Source organism: Embiotoca jacksoni, unplaced genomic scaffold, assembly GCF_022577435.1.
Source record: "Embiotoca jacksoni isolate LCO1_2020_lvr unplaced genomic scaffold, fEmbJac1.0.p SCAF_3, whole genome shotgun sequence".
NCBI lineage: Eukaryota > Metazoa > Chordata > Actinopteri > Embiotocidae > Embiotoca > Embiotoca jacksoni.
The window spans coordinates 4,765,997-4,790,677 of NW_027185381.1; the positions used below are offsets into that span (position 1 = coordinate 4,765,997).

The 24,681-nt window shown below is 39.7% G+C and overlaps 2 protein-coding genes across 2 annotated transcripts in view; both read left to right on the forward strand.

Annotated features, from left to right (window-relative positions):
- Window positions 1–3,864: 3,864 nt before the first annotated feature.
- Window positions 3,865–20,244, forward strand: slc13a1 (solute carrier family 13 member 1). The gene is made up of 15 exons (XM_069162237.1): window positions 3,865–3,969; window positions 6,491–6,619; window positions 7,084–7,220; window positions 7,415–7,581; window positions 8,635–8,674; window positions 8,837–8,912; window positions 9,365–9,522; window positions 9,708–9,827; window positions 11,519–11,617; window positions 12,805–12,906; window positions 13,720–13,811; window positions 14,687–14,781; window positions 15,260–15,421; window positions 17,798–17,935; window positions 18,069–20,244. The coding sequence occupies exons 1-15, from the start codon at window positions 3,865–3,867 to the stop codon at window positions 18,210–18,212; spliced, it is 1,764 nt and encodes a 587-aa protein (XP_069018338.1). The 3' UTR covers window positions 18,213–20,244.
- A 1,480-nt stretch (window positions 20,245–21,724) lies between these two features.
- cadps2 (Ca++-dependent secretion activator 2) overlaps window positions 21,725–24,681 on the forward strand; it is a 226,537-nt gene continuing 223,580 nt past the window's right edge. The window contains exon 1 of the mRNA XM_069162236.1: window positions 21,725–22,297. Within this exon, the coding sequence (XP_069018337.1) occupies window positions 21,953–22,297 (345 nt within the window). The 5' untranslated portion in view covers window positions 21,725–21,952. The remainder of the gene's footprint in view (window positions 22,298–24,681) is intronic.

Here is a 24,681-nt window from a genome sequence, read left to right on the forward strand (position 1 = left end):
ATACAATGTATTGCCAAGAAGCATTGTTACAACAGAGAAATAATCTACCAAACACAAATTTCCAAACTTTTTGTTCGATGTTTATATTAGTATTTGACAATCGTTTAAATGCTGTATTTTTGTTTTCAAAATTGTGGTGAAATATAATCAAAAGCAAGATGAAGAAACAATCGTATCAACAATACTCAATATACTTTAAACACCCTCACGAAATGTCATGGTAACAGAAGGAGACTGGAAAAAAGGAAGTTCCAGATTACGAAACCAGGCGACCAAAACACAATTCAATTCAATTCAATTCAATTCAATTCAATTCAATTCAATTCAGTTCAGTTCAGTTCAGTTCAATTCAACTCAACTCAACTCAACTTTATTTATATAGCGCCAAATCACAACACGGGTTATTTCATGCCACTTAACACATTAAAGTCCTTACAGCAAGACTTTACAATATTATACAGAGAAACCCAACAATTCAACAATTTACACATAAGCTAGGAAGGAAAAAAAAAATCATCTTTAAGGGAGAAAAACCTCCAACAGAGGGAAGGAAAAACTCCCTCTTAACAGGAAGAAACCTCCGACAGAACCAGGCTCAGAGGTGGGCAGCCATCTGCCTCGACCGGTTGGGGTGAGAGGAGAGCAGAGAGAGAAAAGGACAGCATAGAGATAGAAGAGAAGAACTGTTGGTGGAGACGACAAACGCAGGGCAGAGACATGCAGCTCCATGACGGACATCTGCAAAAGAAAGAAGAGAAACTACGCGAGCGAGGGAACTGAATGGAGACAACAGATAATAAGAAAAAGCTATGGGAGAGAAAAAGATGGTGAGGTATGAGTCAGTTAAAGAGTAGGAGGAAAGAAAAGAAAATCTAGAGAGGGTTTCTGCCCCTTGAACACAAACTGGGAGCTGGTTGGTTCCACAGGAGAGGAGCCTCCCAAGAACACAAGAGAGCAGGCAGAGGCAGAATCGATAAGGAAGGTCAAAGGACAAAAAGCTGAAAAGCTGTGGCAAGCACAAAGACAATCTGGCAAATAAGGACGGGCGAGCTGAGGTTATAAACAGTATTGATACTCATTATTGAGGTAAATCGGGTGAGCAGAGAAGCCACAGACAATCAGGTGAGACAGCAGGAAGCGAAGGCGAGCAGGCGGGAGAGGCAATGATGTGGAAAATCTAACGAAACACCGTCTTTCAACAATTTTTTAATTCCGATTAAACCCACAAATATTGCCCCTAGAAAGTGCCATAAATGAACACATGACTAGCTCACCTTTGTGGTGGTACAGAGATAACCAGCAATCATTAATAAGGTTTTCTTGCTCAAGAAAACAGGCAGCAGATATACATAACTCCATAAACCCAACAGTTTGAGGCCAACTCTGTGTTTCAGCCCGTTGGATAACAGGGTCAATCATTACTTGCTGTAAAGTCTCACCGCTCAACAACTTCAGGGTTACACCAGAATGCAGCAGGGGAAAAGAAGAAAAAGAGTGTTAAAGAGTTTGAGCAGAGGACTGTGGGACTATCGCAGTCTCATCCTTATTCCACCGCCTGCTGCTGCCGCTTCCTCTTCCTCATCCAGACAAAGGTTAGTTACCTTTACATGGTGACAACCAGAAGAGGACAAAAAGCAAACATAATATAATAAACTAGCAGATATTCTGAAGTTTTATGCTTCAAAGTAAACTGAACGGGCGCAATCACATCCCTACACTATCATCTTTGCAATAAGTGGGAGGACCTTTATCTTCCTTAGTTGAAGTATAATAAATATAGTGACGCCAACAATGGGCCGGTTAGATAAAGCCTTAATGTGTACTAGTTAAACTGGGACATTTCAGGAACTAACTGAACGTGGCGTAAATTTTGCTAATTAGTTAGAGACTGAAATTCTGGAGTAAAGTCAGTAAGTCTGGAGGAGAAAGCCTCTTTAGGTTAAATATGAACTACTTTTAGTCTAATCATACACATAACAACCCAGAATGCAACAGAAAACACTATTACTTGTGTCTACCCTCACACAAAACAATGGCAGAGGCAAAAATAATTAGTTCATAAAACTTTAGAAAGTAAAAAACTGTTGTCAGACCATCCAGTTACTGAGTGTTATAACCATCCTGCTGCTTTTGAGCAAAAGAAAAAGAGTGATTGGGCCGCATTTATATTCATGTTTTTGTGACATCCCTTGTATTGAATAACTTCAGCCTTTTTAGACTGTGGAACATTTTTTGGCTGGCTTTATGAAAGAGAGAATGCAGAGATCAGAAGAGAGTGATTTATTAGCAGTGATGGAGCACCACAGAAAGACAAGACTCATGAATGCTGTCTAGAATAACAGAGCACCAGCTGCCTCTGGATGGTATAACAGACAATGACCACTTGGACAATTCAGATGAAAAACTGATAGAGGATGTTGTTACCGCTTTTCAGCAGAGAGCGAAAAAAAAGATGGCCTCGCATGAAAATAAATTTCATGAGCATAGAATTCAATATCTGAAGAAAGAGCATGAAATAAAAATGAGAATTCTACAGGTTGAGTTGGATATGAAGTTGAAAGGATGAGCTATGAGCCGAGAAATGTGCAGCAATGAGACAAAATGTGATCACTAGCTGTGGTGAATAATATACGTAAAGAAGAAATGTTTTTTTTTCATTTGGAAATTATTTAGATAGAGTATTTTAATAACTACAAACCAGGCTTGGTTTAGTCACTAATTACATTTTTACAGCACGGCACTTTAATTTTGTACGGAACAAACATTATCATAGAAGAAATAAGCCGTAATGAATACGTTGCATATCTAAATGCATCTCATATAGTTGAGGTCCTCTTTGGTCATTGCCTGCCTCAGCCAATCCTGATCATCCAATGAAGGATCAGGACAGCAGTGCTGCTTGCCTTGATTTGAAACAGGAAATTGCTTAAAAGGCTGGAATTTATTTTTTTTCCTTACATGATCCAAACATACGCTCAACCATTTCTCCGGTGTGCATGTGAGCTGTGATGTATCTGTTCCGCTCAGCTGTTCTGGGATTTATGTATGGCGTGAGGAAAATGTATTCTGACCATATTCACTGTGACCAAGCAGTAGTCTACTCAGTTTGTCTTGAAACTGAGCACACAACGAATTGTGAGTTGCACCTTTTTTTTTTTTTGGGGCAGTAATGTTTGAAAACTCTTAATAAAGAGCGGATGCACTGTGAACATTGATTCAAAACTGTACTGTTGCTGTACTCCTTAGCATCAGGAGATGATGGACATTAGATCCATCAATACAACCAGTGCACATAAACTACAACCTGAGTTTTTAATTGAGGCATGCAACATCTAGGTAGTAATTCTAGTTTCTTTTTTTTTTTTTTTCTTGCTCTCTCTTTCGCTGTCTTCCCGTGACGTCTGCTGAGTAGTGAAGCCTGCTAAACGAGGATGGAACAGCAGTGATGTATGCAGATGCAACAAGGCGGAGGGGTGAAGTGTATTGCTGTCATCATCGTGAAACAATTCTCACACAGCATCATTTTGAACAGGTCTGATGGAATGCTCATGCATGTTTAGGACGAGTAAACATTTAGTCCGATTTACAGAATGATGCAGTCACTGCAGGATGCAGCCATCTTTAAAAAGAAAGGTGAAGAAACCTAGTCCTACAGCAAAAGATTAAACTCACAAATATCACCCCTTCTAAGTGCCATAAATTAAAGGCTGTGACACATTACTATCTCACCTTTGTGTTTGTACAGAGATAACCAGCAATCATTAATAAGGGTTTCTTGCCCTTGCGAACGGCAACAGATATGGACACATAACCGACTAGCACCAACAGTTTGAGGCAAAGTAGAAACAATAAAGGAAAAAGAGAATGGTGAAGAGGTTGAGCAGAGGACTGTGGAACTATCGCAGGGTCGTCCTCGTCTTCATCTCACCGCTGCTGCTGCTTCCTCTTCCTCTCGTAATCGAGACAAAGGTAAGTTATACCTTTTGCACGGTGACGACCAGAGGAGTGCAAAGGGCAAACATAATGTACTAAACTAGCAGATATTAGTATGTTTATGCTTCAAAGTAAACAGATCTGAGGGGGAAAAAAAATACACAGCTCTGCAAGAAATACGCTGCATTCACATATACAATTACTCTTTCATAGAAATCACCGCTCAATAAGTGGGAGGAACTTTATCTTCCTCGGTTGAAGTTTGATAAATGTAGTGAAGCCAACAATGGGCCGGTTTCACAGACAGGGCTTAGATTAAACCAGCATGAGGCCTTCATGTTTACCAATTAAACTAGGACATGTATGTAGCTGCATGAACAGGGCATAAAAACCCTCTCAATGGGCATCAATGTTTGAAATATCTAAATCAAGAGTGCATACATCATGAAAATGGATTGAAAACCAGTTCTTATGGATACTGCACTCCTTAGCTTTAAGTGTTAATGTACATTTGATGAGAACGTGAGATCCGTCTGTAAAACCAATCACTCCTGGGAAGTGCCCACATTCATAGAATAGCACTTTGGTTGACTCGCAGCATCAGGAAAACTTGATATAAAGACACGTCCCCCCCAGACTTTGTTTACTATCGGACATACAAATCACCAGTTTCAAGATGCAAGATTCCAGATGCCATAAAAAAAAACTCAAAGTGATCAGAACTTGGAAATAACTGGCTCAAGAACAGGAGAGGGTTAATGCAGAGTAATATCCAGAGTGAATGACACAACATGAAGGCAAAGATATGACAACATGAATGTGGGAACTAGAAGCATCCCTGCGTTCCAATATCCCTACTACCATACTATTTAGTATGTCCCAAAAAATAGTATGTTAGGCGTAGGATGCCAAAAGTACCAGGATGTGCTGCTACTTCTGGTCGTATTTTGCAGTATGCAGGCCATCATGCTACTCGAGCTGTTCTGACCCACAATCCTTTGCGCAGTGGAATATATGTCGTGTCTACTGAGCCGCCGAGACAGTTGGTGGCGCTAATGCTCTGCCCGCAAAAGGAAGAAGGAAGAGAAGAAGAAGAGGCATTAAAATGAAGCCTACTTGTTCCAAATCGCATCCTTTTTTATTTTTACTACAAAATCGCGCTGTGAATCGCGACGGCTATGACAAAGTGGGTTGAATGTAATATGAAGTAATGTGTCCCAATTGTACACATACTACATGCTACTGTACATACTTTTTAAGGGAAGCTGTAGTCCGAACTAAAAGTACAAAATAAATACTATGCGATTCGGAACGCAGGGTATGTTCTAGATTGTCAAATGGTTGCAGGTGTGGCAGATTGGAGAAGTGGAAACATGTGAGGTGGGTGTGGCAGGCAGAGGAGAGACTGGGCCTGGAGAGACTGACAATAAAGGGCTTGAAGGAGGTGGAGACAAGAGGCGAACCAAACAGAAAGGACCAGAAGACAAAACCCATATCAATATTTGGGGCTTAAAATGGAAATTATCAATGGATTGGATCACACAGCTTTCCTTCTCCTAGTTTTGGCTTTATCACACAATAATTTTATGGTTTATGTTTACGTCAGAAAAAAACCCCCGACTAAAACTACCTGCCCAGCAGCAAACAGCAGACAGAAGCCAACGTTTCCATCCAACATAATCTAAACTCAATTTGAAAAAAAAAAAAAAATCTATAAAGGATATGCAAATGATAGCAATGTTTCCAGATATAATAGGATGCAAATATATTCATGCCTTTGCTGCCCCAAAATAATTTAAGAGCAAAATCACAGTTTGCCAAGAAACATATATGACCAGGCCTATTTGAATAATGTGCCCAGAACAGAGGAATTAAATTATGGATGTTAGACCATAGTAACAGCAGGTATGTTTGGTGCAGACCAAAGACAGCTTTTCAGGGGAACCTCATACCAACTGTGAAGCATGGTGGTTTTGTACATGTGGTGGTTTTTGATGTAAAAAATGGATTCAGTGCATAAAGAGATGGAGATGGAATGCAGATGGACATTTTTTTTACACAAGGTTAAACAGTAGCTTGAGAGAAAAGTGAAGTATCACGCAAAGTGTTAACTTGTTCCAAGCATGTTGTAGAACTTGCCGCAGTTCTTTTATGTATTTGGGTTGACCTGGTGTCTTTTGTCTCTTCTATCCTAGATTGTACGGGACATTCATTTGACTGGCTGTCAGTTTGGGTTTTTTGTGATGTTGCAGAATGAGTTTGAGACTGATTACTTGCTTCTTAAATTAAAATACACGTAACTTTAAAAGAGTGAAATGTTTATTTTCCCGTTGTCTTAAATGCATTGACCATTTTTCTTGGAGCAGCATCTAGTGTTCATAAAATGAACTGCAGGCACAAATTATATCACTGACATGAGCTCTCTTCTATGGATATGTACTTTTTTTTTAAAATAAAAAACATTAAAAAAATTAAACGTATTGTTAACATTTCATTTTTCTTTACAGCCATCTAGCGCACATGAATAGTGTTGCGTCTGTGTCTTTTCTACCTTTAGGAGGCAGAATGTGCCTTCGTGTTGCTGCTAATGGCGATGTACTGGGTGACGGAGGTGATTCCCCTATCCATGACTGCTATGCTGCCGGCCATCCTCTTCCCCATGTTTGGTATCATGAAGTCCTCCAGCGTGAGTCCATCTGACTGTTAGCAGCCAAAGCTGTTCTTCAACTTAAAAAAAAAAATAAGATGTACGTTTTAAGAGGGTATTGTTTACCTTCTCCAGATTTTATAAATTAATGAAGGCCAATGAGCAACATGCAACACAGCGTCTCTGCGTGCATGCTCCTTTAGGAAAACTCCAGCTTCATGAGACAAAGCTGATTAAGTGTGTGCAATATTTAATAATGAGGAAAAAAATGTTAATTGAATGTTATTATAGTTTTATTTCAAGTACCATTAGTGTACTTGTTTGTAATTTTTAATGCCTAAAAGGACCATTTTCTTAATTATTGTCATGTTAAGTTTGTTTTTTTTCAAGTTAGATTTTAAGGGCTACAATGAAAAAGAAAATGAGCTAAAGTGTAAACTTCCTCCTTTTATTACCCTCTTCTTGTACTGTGATACTCTCTTATGAAACTGTTTCTCCTACAGGTGGCAAAGGAGTATTTTAAAGACTTCCACTTCCTGCTCGTGGGTGTCAACTGTTTCGTTACATCCATTGAGAAGTGGGGCCTCCACCGCAGAATTGCCCTGAGGCTCGTCAGTATAGTCGGGGTCAACCCTGCATGGTGAGCACATCCCTTCTCCGCCATTGGATTCCGTTTTTTCATCGAGGTTGTTGTATGTAGACTCCTTTATAAAATAAACCAGAGCTGTCTTTTTTCATACCTCAACATGTCAAAGAGAAAATGTGACGGTGTGGAGAGGCAGATTGAGGTGTTTGTGGATGTTCTCGCTTTGACTTGCATGTTTTCGTCTCCAGGCTGATGTTGGGCTTCATGTGCGGCTGTGCCTTCATCTCGATGTGGGTCCAAAACACTTCAGCTGTTACCATGGTGATGCCGATTGTGGAAGCCGTCCTCCAGCAAATCCTCAAGGCCAAGGAAGAAAGGTGTGCCGGCGAAGACAACCCTAACCTGCAGTTTGATGGTACCGACAGTTCACTTTTGTTTTAATGTGCAAAGATTGCTTTTAGACACATGCTCACACACTTTGTCTACGTGGGGCTCAGGAAGTCAGGAAGCGAACAGGAAGTGGGAAAATAGTGCCAAATATTGAAGACTGGCATTGAATGGATTCAAACACCATTTAGTAGATTTTTACTTATTGAGTCTTGATTTTTTTAAGTGTAATTTATTTTGAACAAAGTCCATGTAAAGTTGCTTTTGTTTAGACAGCATTTTAGACTTAAGAGCTTTGACTTAATAAAAAAAAACAAAAAACTTGTTGCTGATGAAAAGTTTATTTTTCACAGGTATCAAAAATAATTATACCACTTTCTGATAATGCACTTTAAGTAAAGCCTTTATAAGTTGAAACTAAAATCTTTAGTAATTATCAATTTATCTTTTATTCAGGCTTCATAGATCAGTTTAAGCTGTTAATGAGTAACTTTTGGACGTGTCAGATAATTAATTCTAATTATTACTTATTTTTTGACAAATTGGACTTATGACCTCTCACTTTACACAAAAGGAGTGATTATTACAGGAATCACTTAAATCATTTATTAATGGAAACACTTATAAATGCATTATTACTAATCAGAATTTTTTTTTTTGGTTTATGACCCAAATTTTGTATGTATTTATACCCAACACTGCTAGAAAGTATATGGTTTAGAACATAAATTTAGGGAAGGATGCTATGGTTAAAAAAAAAGGAAAGATTAGTTGCAAGATATTGAAGATTAGCTTAAGACAAGTCAAAGTTTTTTTGAAAAGCGGAAAAAGGAAGAGATCACTTTGAGAAAGGGACAAAGAAAATAGCAGAGAAGAATACAGTGTGTTAATATGCAAACAATAATCATCAATAACATTGAGACAAAAGTCCTGTAGAATAAGAGAAAACTTTATTCATTTGAAATATTTGTTTAATATTCACTTTTTGGCCCTGTTAATTGCTCTGGAATTGACCTTTGTGAGTAGAAACAGTGGCACCATTCCAATGGACAAAGTAATCCAAAGTCTGTTATTGTTGCAGAAACCGACGACTCTACTGAGAAGATAAAAGATATCGTGAGGTATGTGACGCACTGTGATTTTGTAATGTTCGCTACTTTTTTAGTTTACCACTTCAGGAACGGAAGAACCCTCTGGGTTCTGATTGTTCGAGATGATGTAGGGTTCTTGTAATGGAAGGTATTTCCAGGACACATTGACTCACCATTCCTCTGTTTTCACAGTGACAGGAAGCAGCCAGATGTTCCTAAAGAAACCTTCTCTTGTGTCCAAATACAATCAATGTCGGAGCCGGCTGCAGCTCAGGTAAAACTGCTGGAGTCTCCCCGGTGCTGCTGCTGCTGCTACTTCTACCACGAATGCTATCCTTGCCGCTGCCGATACTTCTGTTCATGCAACTCATGGCACTGTTACTACATCTTCTAATACTGGTGCAGCCAATAATACGAGTAACAACAGCTCCAGCTGCTGTCCCTACTTCCGCTTCTACTGTTTTTTGTTTTTCTACTTCTGCTAACTTCATTCTGTTCTGACATTGGTACCAATGTTACTACTCTTAAGTACAACTGCTATTATTAGTGGCACTACTGGTACTATACTAAAGCGACAAATAACCAAGCCTCCTCATAATGTCAGCATCACTGCTAATCACACAAGTACCATTATTACTTTGGCTATAAAAAAATGTATTACTCCTGCTCAGCACTAATGCTGCTTAAATGGGCAATTTGTCTCTCTGTGTTGTCTCATAGGCTGCAGTGTGTGTACCCTCAGCTCCCAGCAGGCGCAAGCAGGACCTGATGATGTGCAAAGCCATGTGCATCGGCATCGCCTACTCTTCCAACATCGGAGGTATTGCTACGCTGCCAGGAACCTCTCCCAACCTCATCTTCTCCGAGTACCTCAACCAGTGAGTGGCTTTCAAGATGGGCTGAATGATAAAAATCATAAAACACTAGGAAGGTATGGATGTGTATATCATGTTTGCTTTTTTATGTCCTCTGGACAATAGTAGCTGAAAGAAAGACTGTGTGTGGATTTTTTATTTTTTTTTATTACAACTGAATCCACCTTAAATAATGTCTTTACGTTCAGGATTTACCCAAACTGCAACTGCATTAACTTTGGGAACTGGCTCCTGCTGTGCCTGCCCATCAGTGTTATTATGCTGCTGCTAACATGGATATGGCTGTACTGGCTCTTCATTGGCTCAGAGTGAGTGTCAACATACCATCTGCACTGCTAATCACGTCCTTGTCTGTGATTTTATTTCAACTAATCTATGTGCTGTCTATCGTTCCTAACATCTTTTTTTTTATTATTATTACTTTCAGCTTTATGTCTTTTTTTTCTTTTATTGTCTCCGATTGATTGAGACACTAAATTATCACAGGAATCAATTCATCATTCATTCTGTACTGTGCCAGCAGCCAAACCATTAAGGAGAGACACCTCACAACTATATTTGAGACTTGGCAAAAGTAGTAAACATGTCCAATAAACCTGCAATCCAGCAAGTGAATCTGAAATATTCACATCTCAACCATTTAAACATTAATTTCTATAATTTGAAGTACTTCAACAGTTCAGTAAGTCCTCACACAGCTTCTTCAAAGAATGGAATAAAGGTTGTCCGCATCTGCTGCCGCGCCATTTTATGAATACACAAAAAAAAAAAAAAAGTTTAAATTGCAAGTTAGAAGAAATACATTTCTTTGAACTAGGTGGCTTAGTTGCCACCAAATCATCAAACAAATCACATACAACAAAAAAGAAAATCTAACTACAGTACAGACTTCATAAACAGAAATTATTCAAGTATGCAAATGCAAAAAACTGATCACAAGAGCGAAAGCCATCTTCCATCTCCCCTAACAATCAAAGCATTGTGAACAATGTGATCTTGCAACCAAACAGGTTATATAAGTGAGCCTCGTTTAAAACCATGTTTTGTGAGGCTCGCTGGGATCAAGACAGTAGCACCAGCCAAACCAGACCAACAACAGTCTACAGCCTTCTCCTAACGGGGAACCAGTGGGGACTCAGTATTACCTCAAAACAAAAACAATAATAAAGCAAAATAATAGGGAGCTGATCGAAGGGCTGAGAAGTCTGTTCGGATGGTTCACTCAGCGCCCCAACTTCCCAGGGTTTACCCCTAAACTCAAAAATAACTTGCTCCACTTTGCATCAAACAACAGGCTACTCACCACCACAACATGTCAATGAAGCAAACTTTGAAATATGCCAAAATGTAGAGGAAGGAAGTACCAAAGAAAGTAATTATTTCCCAAACATTTCTTCCCAGATGAGCCCCTTTATGTTACGACCCAGTCTCAGGTGGTAGTAACATGAAGGTGGATAAACCGCAGTGTTACATTAATAAGACAATGACTTAAAAAGAAAGAAATAATGTGGCGTGGAGAGACTCTGCTCTCTGCTCCTGCAGAGTCTGCTGATTGAAAGAAAGATGGGGCATTTTAAAGCCTCTTAAGACGCCACTGATTAGTTGGAAGAAGTTGATTTTGGACAGATTTCCTGAAGACAAACAACCAGAGAAGGCAGGTTTTACAGACACACCAGTAAAAATGAACACTGACTATTTGAATGACTAGGTTAAGCTTTATTAAGTGTTTCATATGCTTTCATTACTCTATAACTTGCTTTCATTTCAACACAACCTGTGGCATGAGTGGAACGCTAATGCTAGCAGCGTGATGTGTCAGACAGGTTAATGACAAGTGCTGCTGGCCTTCGAATCATGTTCAGTAATCTCTTTATTAACCGATCAGTGCCATGTGCTTTTAACCAATCGTTAAATTCCACATGACCATTTCCTTGTCACCTATAAAAAATGTTGTATCTATCTGTGCATACTAAACACACACACACTGTCACACACGCAGCTTCAAGTTCCTATGGCAACGTGGAGGAGAGCAGGCGGAGAAAGAGAAGGCCGTAAGAAAAGTGATCGAAGACGAGTATCGGTCGCTGGGAGCCATGAGGTGATCATCAATTCATCAGTCAATTTATCAGTTTGATTTATTATTCATTGATTTACTCTATATGTTCCTCAAAGTTACAATTTTGAACACTTCTGTCAGGTATTTGTACTCCTATACAAATGTACATCCTCTCTTCTCTGCATTAGTGGAGAGGATGTGGAGATGGTACAGGAGTAAAAATCACCAGTATATCAGTGTCTGGTTGCAGCATGCATCGCTTTTTGAGCGCAGTTAATAGACGGTGCCTGAGAAAATAAAAACTTGGGGAAAAAATTTCACTTTTTGATAAGACTCAGTAAAAAAAACAATTAAAAAAAAAAAAAAGGTGAAGTTTTCTTTGGAAAGAAAACCATACCTGCTGTGAAACATATAGGACGCTTGGTTCTGTTTTAGAGCTGCTTTGCTGCGTTTGGCACACTGTGATTTAAATCAGTGCAAGGCACAGGGAAATCTCTTATTACCGCCAAGGCATTCTGGAGCCAAACTTCCTGCCCAGAGTCAGAAAGTTCTGTGTCGGTCACAGGTCGTGAATCCCCCATCACTATAATGAAACCCAAACCAAACAGCTAAAAATCACCCCTGAGTGGCTGGGAACACGACATTGGACTATTCCGATGAATCCTTATCTGAATCCTGAAATCTGTGGAGAGACTTGAAACATACAGTCCAGACTGTAGGCATCCTTCAAACCTCCGACAGCTGGGACAGTGTGCTCTGGAAAAATGGACCAAAGTATATGCTGGCAGGTGCAGAAGTCTTATCGAGTTTTGCAGAAGTCATTTGTTTGCAGTGATTGCCTCTAAAGGTTGTACGACCAAATATTCGGTTAAGCGTCCCATATCCCATGTCATCGCCATTTTCTGTTGTTTTATTATTTAATTATTATGTTCAGCAAAAAAGAAAAAGAACATTTTTTATTAAATATGTATTAAATAGTGATGAAGACCGATTACTTTTCTCAGTTTTAAATTATTTTAAAGAATATTGAGGTTTTTCCTTATTGTCATGGAAGGCCACCAACAAATTAATCTATGACTGTACTTGTACATTGATCCAGCCAGACAAGAAGTTATAAGGTCATTCATCAGTGTTCAATTTTACATTTTATTTATTCATCAACTGTTCTTTTTATGTATTCATTCATTCATTTATTCATAGTAGTTATTCATCCATCCATTTGTCTCCAGTTCACAAGAGATCTTTACTGGGGTGCTTTTCCTGGTGATGGTGGTGTTATGGTTGACCAGATCTCCAGGTTTCATGCCAGGCTGGGCTTCTCTTTTCCCTCAGTGAGTCACACTTCTTCTTTTTATTTCCCTGTGGTTTTATTTTGACTCAAACCCATGTATAAAATCCATTCTACCCGAGCACACCTCTAAAAATAGTCCCCGACAAGTCCACCTCCTCTTCCTTGAGTTCTGTATGTCATAACTAAGTCATCTGCTATTTGAGGAAATTATTGAGCCCAGAATAGACGTTATACTTTGAAGTCTTCCATCTTCCATAGTGTGATGGAAATCGTGGAGATGAGGTGAAGGAGGCAGAGGAGACCGTTTTGGGTGTCAACGCAGTGATGTTTATTGGCAGCAGCTCGATCGAGGAGAGAGATCACAAAATGTGGCCATGCCTGGTTGCTACACCTCTCTTCTGTACTCTCACAAGGGCTCAACTATACGGAACACATCGGTTCTGATAATGATAACAACGTATCCTTGGCTGAATACAGTCAGACAGAGAGCCAGACATAATCAACACGTATCCTGGACAGTTAGTTCCTGGGGTTCAGGGTGTCCTTTATGGGACCTTTACCCCATTCAAGGAATCAGAGGAGTCTCATAGTATATATCATAGAGTTTCCTTGACACACAGGAACCAAGGGGTTGGAGCTTATAATCACAGACAGGGTGTGAAGTCAGAAAGTATTAAGAGGTGATGTAACACATTGTTGGCTTTGGTCTTTTCGGTGGGGGAGGGGGGGGGGGGTTGTTGTTGATAATAAGAAAAAGACCAAACCCGATTTCTTTTTGTAACAATAATATAATTTTTTCCATTCAGTGGATTAAAACCCGTTGATAATTTTTCTGTGTTCTTGTCTTGATCAGTCACTTGGGCTACATCACTGATGCTAACGTGTCTCTGATGCTGGGCCTTCTCTTCTTCATCATACCTGCCTACGGATCCTCCAGAAAATATGGTAACTACATGAAATGGTACACTAGCTGTGATTGGTAACCAGTAGTAACTAAATACTAAGTCATTTCAAGAGCCAAAGTCAAATTAAGAGAATGGGGCACCTGTGCATGCAGTAATTACTGACTGGAATACTCGTATTTATCATGCATGCAGGGATATGATTAACCTGATATTCTTTGGGTTCAATGTAAATACCATATCGAATATGATCATCCCAAGAGCTTTATAACCGGAACACTCAAGTCAATGTAAAAGTACTGGATGACTCTTGCCCAACTTTTGAAAGTGAGTTACAGGCATCAAATTCTAAAAATTTTAAACCATTGTCATTAAATTAAATGTAAAAAAAAAAAAATGTAATCCTTGGGAAATTGATTATTAAATTGATGGCAAAATACAGCATGATGAATACATATTATATCTCAGGGAATAATCTATTAATGCTCACAAACAAGACTTCATTCAATCTGTTTGAAACAGGAATAGCTTTATTAACCTAAAACTGTAATTTCACGTTACAAAAATAGTCTTGAAATACATATATGGACCATTTTTTGTTACGTTGCTATCACTCTGTTTGGAGTCTGCATCTGAAAACATTCTGTTTGGAGGGCCAGTTAGAGGGCTAGATGACCACTACCCCTTGATCCCTAAAAGAAACAGGACACCCTACCGAACACGGGCTTTCAAAAAACAGAGGGGTACGGTGAAGTCCTGGGGACAAGAATTAGTGATGCATCAATACTGTGTCAACAATTTATTACGTCTGAGTCACATTATAATAAATGTATTGAACAATATTCCTAACATGTCACTGTTGCTATTATCTTCTGTCCTTCTGTAAAGATGTGTATTTTTTTTTCTCTCTGCAACCAGAGGCCATGATCTCCTGGAAGGAGTTCCAGGCCTCAATGCTGTGGAAGGTGGCCCTCCTGGTTGGTGGAGGCTTTGCACTTGCTGAGGGCACAAAGGTAGGCTGCGTATTCTGTGTGAAGCATAAACTTTATATATTCAGCAAGGTTTCCTCATATATGATATAAGTTGATTCTGGATTTTGCACAAATTTGTTACAAAATTACCATTCTTGAAAGTTTCCACAAAAAAAAGGCAGTTCCCTTTCAGTTTTAGCCAAGACACACGAAGCAAAAATCTCTAGTTTGACTCCTAGCTCAGGGGCAACAACAACCTGTAGTTAAAGGAAACTCAAATCACAAAAATACTAATTTATCTGTCTTACCTGTGGTGGTTTTCCATTCAAATACTTTTGGTTTTATCTGTTGAATTTTGAAGATGTTTCCCATCTGAAACCTAACTGAACTGGCTTAGCCAGCTTGTGCTGTACTTTTACTGCTACAGGAAAACCTGGACAAACAAAAACATACCGCATGAATAGATAAGATCTGCATGCAAATTTGTCAGTTGACATGATGGGTGTGTGTGTGTCTGCAGGAATCGGGCTTGTCTTTGTGGCTGGCAGAGCTGCTGACACCTCTGGGTGATCTGCCAGTCTTGGCCACAATCACAGTTGCCTGCATCATTGTCACCACGTTAACAGAGGTTGCCAGCAATGCCGCCACCATCACCATTTTCCTCCCCATCCTCTCTCCTCTGGTAAGTTCACTGTGTTTCATACTGTGCTGGATATCTGCTGACTGACCAATCAGACAAGATACAAATGATTTAAACCGAAACAAAAGTAACATTAGACAAACTCTATTACTACACTCATTCCATCGTTCTGCTAAATGAAACTACATTTATTTTAAAATGCAATGCAGAGCAAAGGCTGGTGATGTAAAACTGATGCGATCATATATATATATATATGGCTTATAAGTGTTTTCCTATATTGTTTTGTCTTCTCCTAATCCCGATCCAAGTCATTTGATGTTGATTATCTGCCAATACAGAGTCCCAATCTGATTTTTTTTAATTTGCCCAAATAATACAGCTGCTCAGTGTACATACATGTCAAAATTCAATAATATTATACATATAATAGTGCCCCATCAAAAATTTGAATACAAATGTTGATTTGACTTTTCAAACAGTGATTGCTGTGTTCTTTAAAGTCTAAACGGTGACAATGTTTTTTTTCTTGATCAAGTTGGTGTAATATCCCTTTACCAAATAGGCCAGCTAACAATTTTTTGGCGAACTAAGAAGAATAACAAAACGTAGCGTAGCATAACAAAGCGTAACAAAGCGTAGCATGCGCTTGCTCATGCCCACGAGTCAACAATTTTTTGACATTACTCGTATTTTATAATGATAATAATAATAATAAACTTTATTTGTATAGCACCTTTCATACAATAAATGCAGCTCAAAGTGCTTTACAGCAAGAGAATTACATGCAGTGTTTCACATAAAAACAGATATAAAGGACTATTTAGGGTCGGTAGGTAGGTAGTTACTTTATTAATCCCCAAGGGGAACATTTTTTCGCTACAGCAGCATACAGGAAGCAATAAGATAATAATAGAATAATAAAAAGCAATAAAATAGCAGTAAAAAAATATTAAATATAAAATGCACAGTGTGTACAGTATATACAGTAGTATATATCTATATATATTATATACAAACAACCAAGAAAAACAGATAACAGTGTTATTGTTGTGTGATGGATTTTGCCAGAGGTGAGTTATTGTACAGTCTTATTGCAGTCGGCAGGAATGATCTCCTGTATCTGTCCTTGTGACAGCGGAGCTGAATGAGTCTTTTGGAGAACATGCTCCACTGTCCCTGCAGCAGGTGGTGGAGAGGGTGGTCAGGATTATCCAATATGGATAATAGTTTGTTCAGTGTCCTCCTCTCCACCACCTTTTCCAGGCTGTCCAGTTTGTAGCCAATGATGGAGCCGGCCTTCTTACCCAGTTTTTTAAGTCTGTTGGTGTCACCGGCTCCAATGCTGCCCCCCCAGCAGACCACGGCGAAGTACAATGCACTGGCCACAACAGACTGGTAGAACATCTCCAACATCTTGCTGCACACATTGAAGGATCGAAGTTTCCTCAAGAAAAAGAGTCGACTCATCACCTTCTTGTAGACAGCGTTGATGTTGGTCTTCCAGTTCAGTCTATTGTCATGGAGACACCCAGGTACTTGTACTCCTCAACCATGTCCACCTCCTCTCCCAGAACTCTCAGCGGTTGTGGAGCCGTCGTCTTCCTCCTGAAGTCGACCACCATCTCTCTGGTCTTGGCCACGTTCAGAAGCAGGTGATTTCTTCCCGCCCACTCCACAAAGTCCTCCATGACTGCCCTGTACTCGTCCTCCCGTCCATCCCTTATACACCCTACCACTGCAGAGTCATCAGAGAACTTCTGCAGATGGCAGGACTCTGAGTTGTACTGGAAGTCAGTGGTGTATAAGGTGAACAGGAAGGGAGACAGAACAGTTCCCTGTGGAGCTCCAATACCACTGACCATCGTATCAGACAGCACACTGCCCAGACGGACAAACTGTGGTCTGCCTGTCAGGTAGTCAGTGATCCAGGAGACGGTGGACACGTCCACCCCCACCACCCGCAGCTTCTCACTCAGCAGCAGTGGTTGGATGGTGTTAAATGCACTGGAGAAATCAAAGAAAGTGATTCTCACAGTCACCGGTTCCATCCAGGTGAGACTGAGCTCGTTGCAGCAGGTAGATGATGGCATCGTCCACTCCCACATGAGGCTGGTACGCAAATTGCAGAGGGTCCAGAGAAGATTTCACCAGCGGCCTGAGGTGGGCCAAGACCAGCCTCTCCAGCACCTTCATCACGAGATGTGAAAAATAAAATATATTAAAAATATTATAAAGAAATGAGATGTATAAGAACAGATAAAATGCATAAAATTAAAACAAATAGAGTTCAAATGTTTATGTTTGTTGTTACAGTTGGTATGAAAAATGAACGAACTGTTGCGTTATGATAGACATACAGATGAGAATTATTTCCGTGTTCAGACAGATATTTGCGTGTAATTGGTTTTTCTTCAGGCTGAGGCCATCCATGTCAACCCGTTGTACATCTTGATCCCTGCCACCCTGTCCACGTCCTTCTCCTTCCTGCTTCCATCGTCCAACCCACCCAATGCTGTGGTGTTTGCCTATGGGCACATCAAAATCATGGACATGGTGAGTCCTGCAGTACAAACACAGAAGCAGCAGCTATAATTAACTTTTTTTCACTAAATCTACAATGTCTACAATGCACAAGTATGAAATTAAAACATTGCTTATACTCATGTCGGATCCACCGATGTTGCAGGTAAAGGCGGGGCTTGGCGTCAACGTGATCGGCATCCTTGCCGTCCTGCTGGCTGTGGCAACATGGGGAATTCCTCTCTTCTCTCTGGACACATACCCTGATTGGGCACCGGTCCTCCCCAGCTTCAACTCAACGACACCTTGAGGATGTGTCCCCAGGTTTTCACCGAGAGACTCGTGGCAGACTGAGGGCCTTTTTTTCATGCTGCTCTCTATATGTTAGTGTGTTTTTACACACTCGGGTATTTATTGTTATATATTGGCATTACTGCCCCCTCTTCACCTGCATGTAAACATTTAGGACCCCCTGTTTTGGGACTTACAGTTCCCCTAAACTAGTTTGTCAGCTTATCTTTATAGATAATCGTGTAGTGACCTATTCTACATCGTTCTTATTGTATACAAATCCCATGTGCAGACCCCAAACCAACCGTTAATTGATCCTACTATAACTTAATTCGGATGTTGCATAGAGCCATATTTTTGTCCCAAAATTGTAAATCACAATAACGGTCACAATCAAACATGTACCTTCAACACCATGAACCCCTTAAACTGTAGCTTGTTTTGACTAAGCCCCACATACGCTCTCCTGCTGCCTAAAATACTTACTCAGGCATCAAAAGTGGATTAATATCCTGCTGAAAATAGTCCCTAAGAAATGCATTTCCTCCTATTAGAGTAACTTTTGCAAAAAAAAAAAGAAAAGAAAAAAAAAAAGAAAAGCACGACAGCGCCCAGCTGTTTTAGTAAATTGCTGAGCCTTTTAAAATAATTTTAACTGATATTTGGCAGATATTTTGCCTGGAGCTGAGAGGCACAAACAGGGTAGGGAAGTCTGTATTTGACATGCAGTTCTATAAACAAAGAGATTAATACTCAATATTTGTTGAAGGATCAGTTTCATTCCCTTTAACTGTCTCAACACTGGAGAGACAGTTTGAGAGATTTTGAGCATTAAATGCGTAGTTCAGCAGGTTCTGCCTCTTTTCTCGGAAATAAATAGATACAATATATTGTAGGATTGCGCCACATTAGTTATATTACCACACTGCAACAAAATATTTGTGAAATTGGATTTGTTCAAAGCTGACAGTTTAAAGGGCTGATGGTACAGAGACATGATTTGGATAAGATTGCTATTTATTGTCAAATTTCTCATCAATGTGTTGTGGGCAGATGATACCAAACCAGAGCTTAAAAGGAGAGTAAATATTAGACTTAAATTGGATGAGATGAACACAAACACCACCCATGGAATGACAATGTTGACGGAATGTTAAACTATGAAATTTGGATTTATTTGCTATGAAACCATTTTGGATCCTCACGGAAAATTCTCCTTCTCTGTACTTCTACATACAATAATCACAGTCCAAATTCAGTTTGTGAAATTCAGTTGCAGCTGTTGTCTAACATATCCAGGTCTTAGAAGAATCAATTGAGGGAAAGTCTTGCAGAACTCCTTTTCACGGCTACACTTAACACTGTGACTTGTAGCCTATATATAACTCTGTATTCACATAATGAGTTTGGGTCAAAGAGTTCAGAAAGTGCTCCTGTTACGTGGATACGGACTGCAGCACAGTGATGTGCACTGAGCTGGGTGAAGCTCTAAGCTGTGTGAGATGCAAACTGAAATCAAATTTGAAGACCTCTATTTTAATTGTGAGAACTGCATGTGCACAGAGAGGTGGATTTCCTGTGACGGTCAAATACAGTTTCAGAGCAACTGAAATCAATTTCATAATTAATTATTAAGTTTACTAAAAATTCATTTTCAAACTTTTAATGTAATTTTTCAAGTTGGAAAATTCAAAAGCAAATAAAACAATTCAGATTGTGTTTTTCTAGTGACACACTACATACTGTTGGCAGCTGTTTGCTAACTTTTATATGTCAAATTATATTTACAAATATCTTTACAAAACGATCAGGAAATGAAGCCAAATAAAAACTTGCTCAGATCATCTGATCTTTCCCAAACGTGTGTATGTAAAGTATGTTGAGTGACAAAAACACAAATTTCTCTGAGTTCTGATTTGTTGTTGGAAAGTCACCAGAACCTCATGAATTAGCTATTTTTGTTTTGTTGTTTTTGTTTAAGTCTTTGTTGTTTTTGATTATATTTTGGATTTATCAGAGCTGCAAAATTGGAAAAACTTGAAATTTGCTCTTCGGTGTGTCTTTGTAATGACAAATACAATTTAAATAAAAATAATAAATGTACAAGTGACTGCAATGTAGTTCTTTCTCATATTCCCGTCAGTTGTTGCAGCAGAGGCTGCAAACCAAAGCCTAACAACCCTGGATATGTTGAAATTGGACCAAGCTGAGAATAAAACATGAAAAACATTAAGATGGGTTGAGTGCTCAATTTTCAGTGCGACTATATTGTGTCTCACCATCCCTTGTTTCTATGCATTTGCGGGTTTTGTGGCTCTGTAAACAATTTATGAAGCTCTAATTTGACAAATCAGTGGTAAAATACACTAGAGAGACACTGACCTCCAGTGGTTACGGTGTCCTTTAAATCCTCTGAACACATGCAGGCTCTATGCACATTTTTTGTTTTTTTTCTTACACACTCAAAATCTCAACAGTAACTCTGTTTTTTTCCCTTTGTGATTCCACTGAATCATTTTGTTTTCATAATTTCTGAGTTAACAAAGGGATCAAATACTAGTTTTTTTTTTTAAATTATTGATTTAAATATTATTTCTATTATAATGTTGCAGTTAGGCATACATCTTTAAATGCATAATTTCTGTCTCAGCTCTCTGGTTGAGTGTCAGGTAAACACATGGCATGTTGCTTCCCTTTCTAGTCAAAGATTGCCTATCATATCATACAGTAGGTAAAAAAAAAAAAAAAAAAAAAAAAAAAAAAAAAAAAAAAAAAAATCCCCTTTTGACCTGTAAAATTGGGCTGTTATGTTTACTGTGTGATTTCCCAAGAGAGAAAGACTGCAACCTTAAAGCAACCATTTGCTGTGCATCGCAGTTGTAGAGAAAACTTTGTCATCAACAGACAATGCAGATTGTGTATTGGCCAATATGCTGAAGGTCACTGAACTAAACCATTTTACAGACATAGTAGAAGCTTTTATTTTTACATTTTTATTTTTATTTTCTATTTTCACAATATAAGCCCAAGCTACTGTGTTCTTTTGTGTTCTCAAGAGTTAAAGTGTGTTTTTTTTCTTCTTATAGGCAAAGTGCAGTTTGTTTCCCCTGCATCAGACTTTGTGCTAAGATAGCTGTCTGTTGGCTATAGCTTTATTAAACTGGTAATAAGCTTTTCTTTAAATCTCCAACAGTGAAGCAGTATCCTGAAATACAAAACTATCTGCTTCGTGGAAACAAATCATAATGACTCAACATCTCCTATCGTTTTCTTGTTTCCGGGAGAAGTGAATTTATACAAGATAAGGCTGCTTTGCAGCTTTCGATGAGTTTTGTGGTTCTTGAAAAAATATACATAGTGAGATCTCTTCCTTGTCGTCCCACCCATCTGTGGCTGCAGCCACAGGTTGCACACCTGTGTGCTGGAGTGCTCAGCGAGTGCAACAGCCAGCGGTAGCGGGCGCGCGCACTGCCATTCCAACACATCCATCCCCCTTTGCGATGGAACGGTCCACGCGCGGCGACAACCTCCAAATATTAACCGTGAAAACTCCGCCTACCTATCCTCCCGCAAAACCCGACATTCCTCTCGGGTCTTGACTTGAAACGCACCACCGACTGGTGGTCAGTAAAGTGCAGCCGTTAACGCCACGTCGACTTAAACAAATAATCCAAAGCTTAAACAGTTGTTTCCGGTCTTTCCTTTTTTTTTTTTTTTCCCCCTCTGTCGGTCTGAACCAGAGTTTTGACGCCGTGCACCATGCTGGACCCGTCCTCCAGCGAAGACACCGGCGGGGAGTCCGACCCAGAAGTTGTCCAGGAGCCTGCGAGTAAACCAGCTGCCTCCTCGACGGGGAAACCGGGGAACAACAGCCGGGCGGGCGGCAAGCAGCGGCAGTCCGCCGCACCTGGAGGCGCCCCCGGCAAAGGTGCGAAAGAGAGCGGCGCTACAGGTGAAGACGAAGAAAAGAAAGAGCGAGAGCGGATCCAGAAGGAGGAAGAGGAAAGGAAAATTAAACTGCAAATTTATGTGTTCGTCCTGCGGTGCATAGCCTACCCGTTCAATGCCAAGCAGCCCACCGACATGGCCCGGCGGCAGCAGAAGGTGAGTCTGTGCGGCACACTTACACGACACCTGTTGTCTGGTGTGAAAGGCACCAGCCGCACCACTAACTAACTTGCATTGAAAATGTGTGAATTGAAAGCTGACTCTGTCACCTGTCAAACCGGTCCAAACAAACAACTAAAACGTTACGGCTTTACCGTAAGGTAAAGACCTGCCGACCATTTCGGCATGTATTTTAAATCCACCACCGATCCCAAATTGTTTAGCAAAATCATGACTTTTTTTCGTCCTTCTACTCTCCTCTGTCTTGTATTCAGTTGCCATACCAAAGCACTCCCTGGAATGGCATGGGCACCATTAATGTAATCAAAATGTAAAATTGTAAATCTTTCTTAAGCAAACCCTAAAAAAGTGTAACGTGAAAGCTAAATTGTACTTATACCTGACCGGTTTAATGAGAAGTGTTTCCGCCTTTTGTATGTTGTGTATTCTCATGCCAAACTTAAGTGGTATAATTGCAATCAATGGAAATAATTTGGAATAGTGGTAAAGACAATTTACTTAAAAAAAAAAAAAAAAAAAGAGTACGTTTTTCCTTTAAAAATGCAATTCTCATTAAACCAGAATTTTGGGTAACATCTCAAATCATAAAATGATCACCATTGCAGAAAATAAAAATTAAAGACAAGATTTTCTTTAAAATCCACTTTCTGTTGTTTGTAATTGCCCCTTAATCCTTTAAATACATGCATCAAAACATGGACTGTCACTGGATTTCCCTTCTAAAATGTAACATTGTAACGTTGCATTTGCTTCACTTGGGTAAATAAAACTGCTGTTGATTGACAATCGCTGGACTGTATGAACATAAATTTATAGGCATGTTAAGACCGCCATCATACTAAATATTATGCTGGCATGGCCGTTGGTTAAGCTTGAAGTTTTTATTTTGCTTTGCCTGGGTCGGATTGCAGGACGCATTGATGCAACGTCCTTGACCATTCAGAGGGATTTGGTGAATAAGCTCTCCCCGTGTTTCACCACGTCAGATTCAGATGAATGCATTTGGAGCCTCGAACTACATACTCTCCCTAATAAAAACAAAACAAGCAGGGAAGTCTGTTCTATGGGAACACCTCACCACCCATGTTCAAGGAAACCTGCTAAAGATTGTCTTGTATTTAATTTCAGTATGCAGATGAGGCGTTTTCATTCAGTGTGTCTGTGTGCGAGCAATGAATCTGCTCCGACAGAAGGCAGACGAGGGAGTTCATTTGTGCACAAGTTTAACTTCAGAATATTAAACCCCATGTCACATTTAATAAGACAAGAAGTTCAGATCCAGCAGGAGAATTCATTTTATTTTTTTCACTTCAGCCAGTGGTGGACATGCCTCTCTCTCTCTCTCTCTCTCTCTCTCTCTCTCTCTCTCTCTCTCTCTCTGTCTCTCTCTGTGTCTCTCTCTGTCTGTCTCTCTCTCTCTCTCTCTCTCTCTCTCTCTGTCTCTCTCTGTCTCTCTGTCTCTGTGTGTGTGCGCAGATTCATAAACAAACAGTGGGAACTCAATTATTGTTGTAGAGTTTGTCACGTTGCTACGAACACAGATGATAACAGTTCATTGACAGAAATGGATTTATTCATAGAGGAATATGTTGAGCCCTCGGAAATTAAGGTCATGTAGTTTAAACTGTGACGCATATCTTAACTAAACATTTCCACCCTTTCCAGACAAAGAATGTTGTGATCTAATTCAGCAAATCAATGATATGCTCTTATATCAACCTCATTAAGTTGTTAAGGGGCCTGTATGGTGGAACTCGGTCTGTTTCCCTTGAGGTAATCGGCTTTTCTGAGCCTAAAATAAAGAGTATCATCAAGTGGGCTGTCGACTAACTCTGGGTTTTCTTCGGGCTACGAGCATGTGAAAGTGGCAGAGTTGGTAATTCAAAGTGACATCCTCAGAATCATGCATGAAGAACTTAACATGATATGAAAGAAAACGGCAATACCTGGGGTGGAGGGGGCATTAAACAAACTATGCATATCCGCATGAATTTAAACAAACTTTGCATATTCACATGCATTTAGACACTTATCATTACATTTCACGTTTCACATCCTCCCATAGTCAGCTTTGAAAATAGTTTTTTTTCGGCTCGTGGCTTAGGAGCTTCGACAGAAACACAAGGGAGCTGCACCTCCAATATGTTTATTGGTAGGGAGAATCCTAAAATCTTGTGTCCCTGTTGGGAGTCTTTAGGATTGGTAATGACTCCATATGTCTAGTGATCTGATCGGTCAGTAGACATACTGTGTGCTGATCGGATCTTCTGAATTTGGTGTGTGCAATACGTTGCCATGGTGATCTAAAGTTTTTAGAAGTGAGACTTCCCTGTGAAAGCTTTTGGCCAGATGCGATCTTC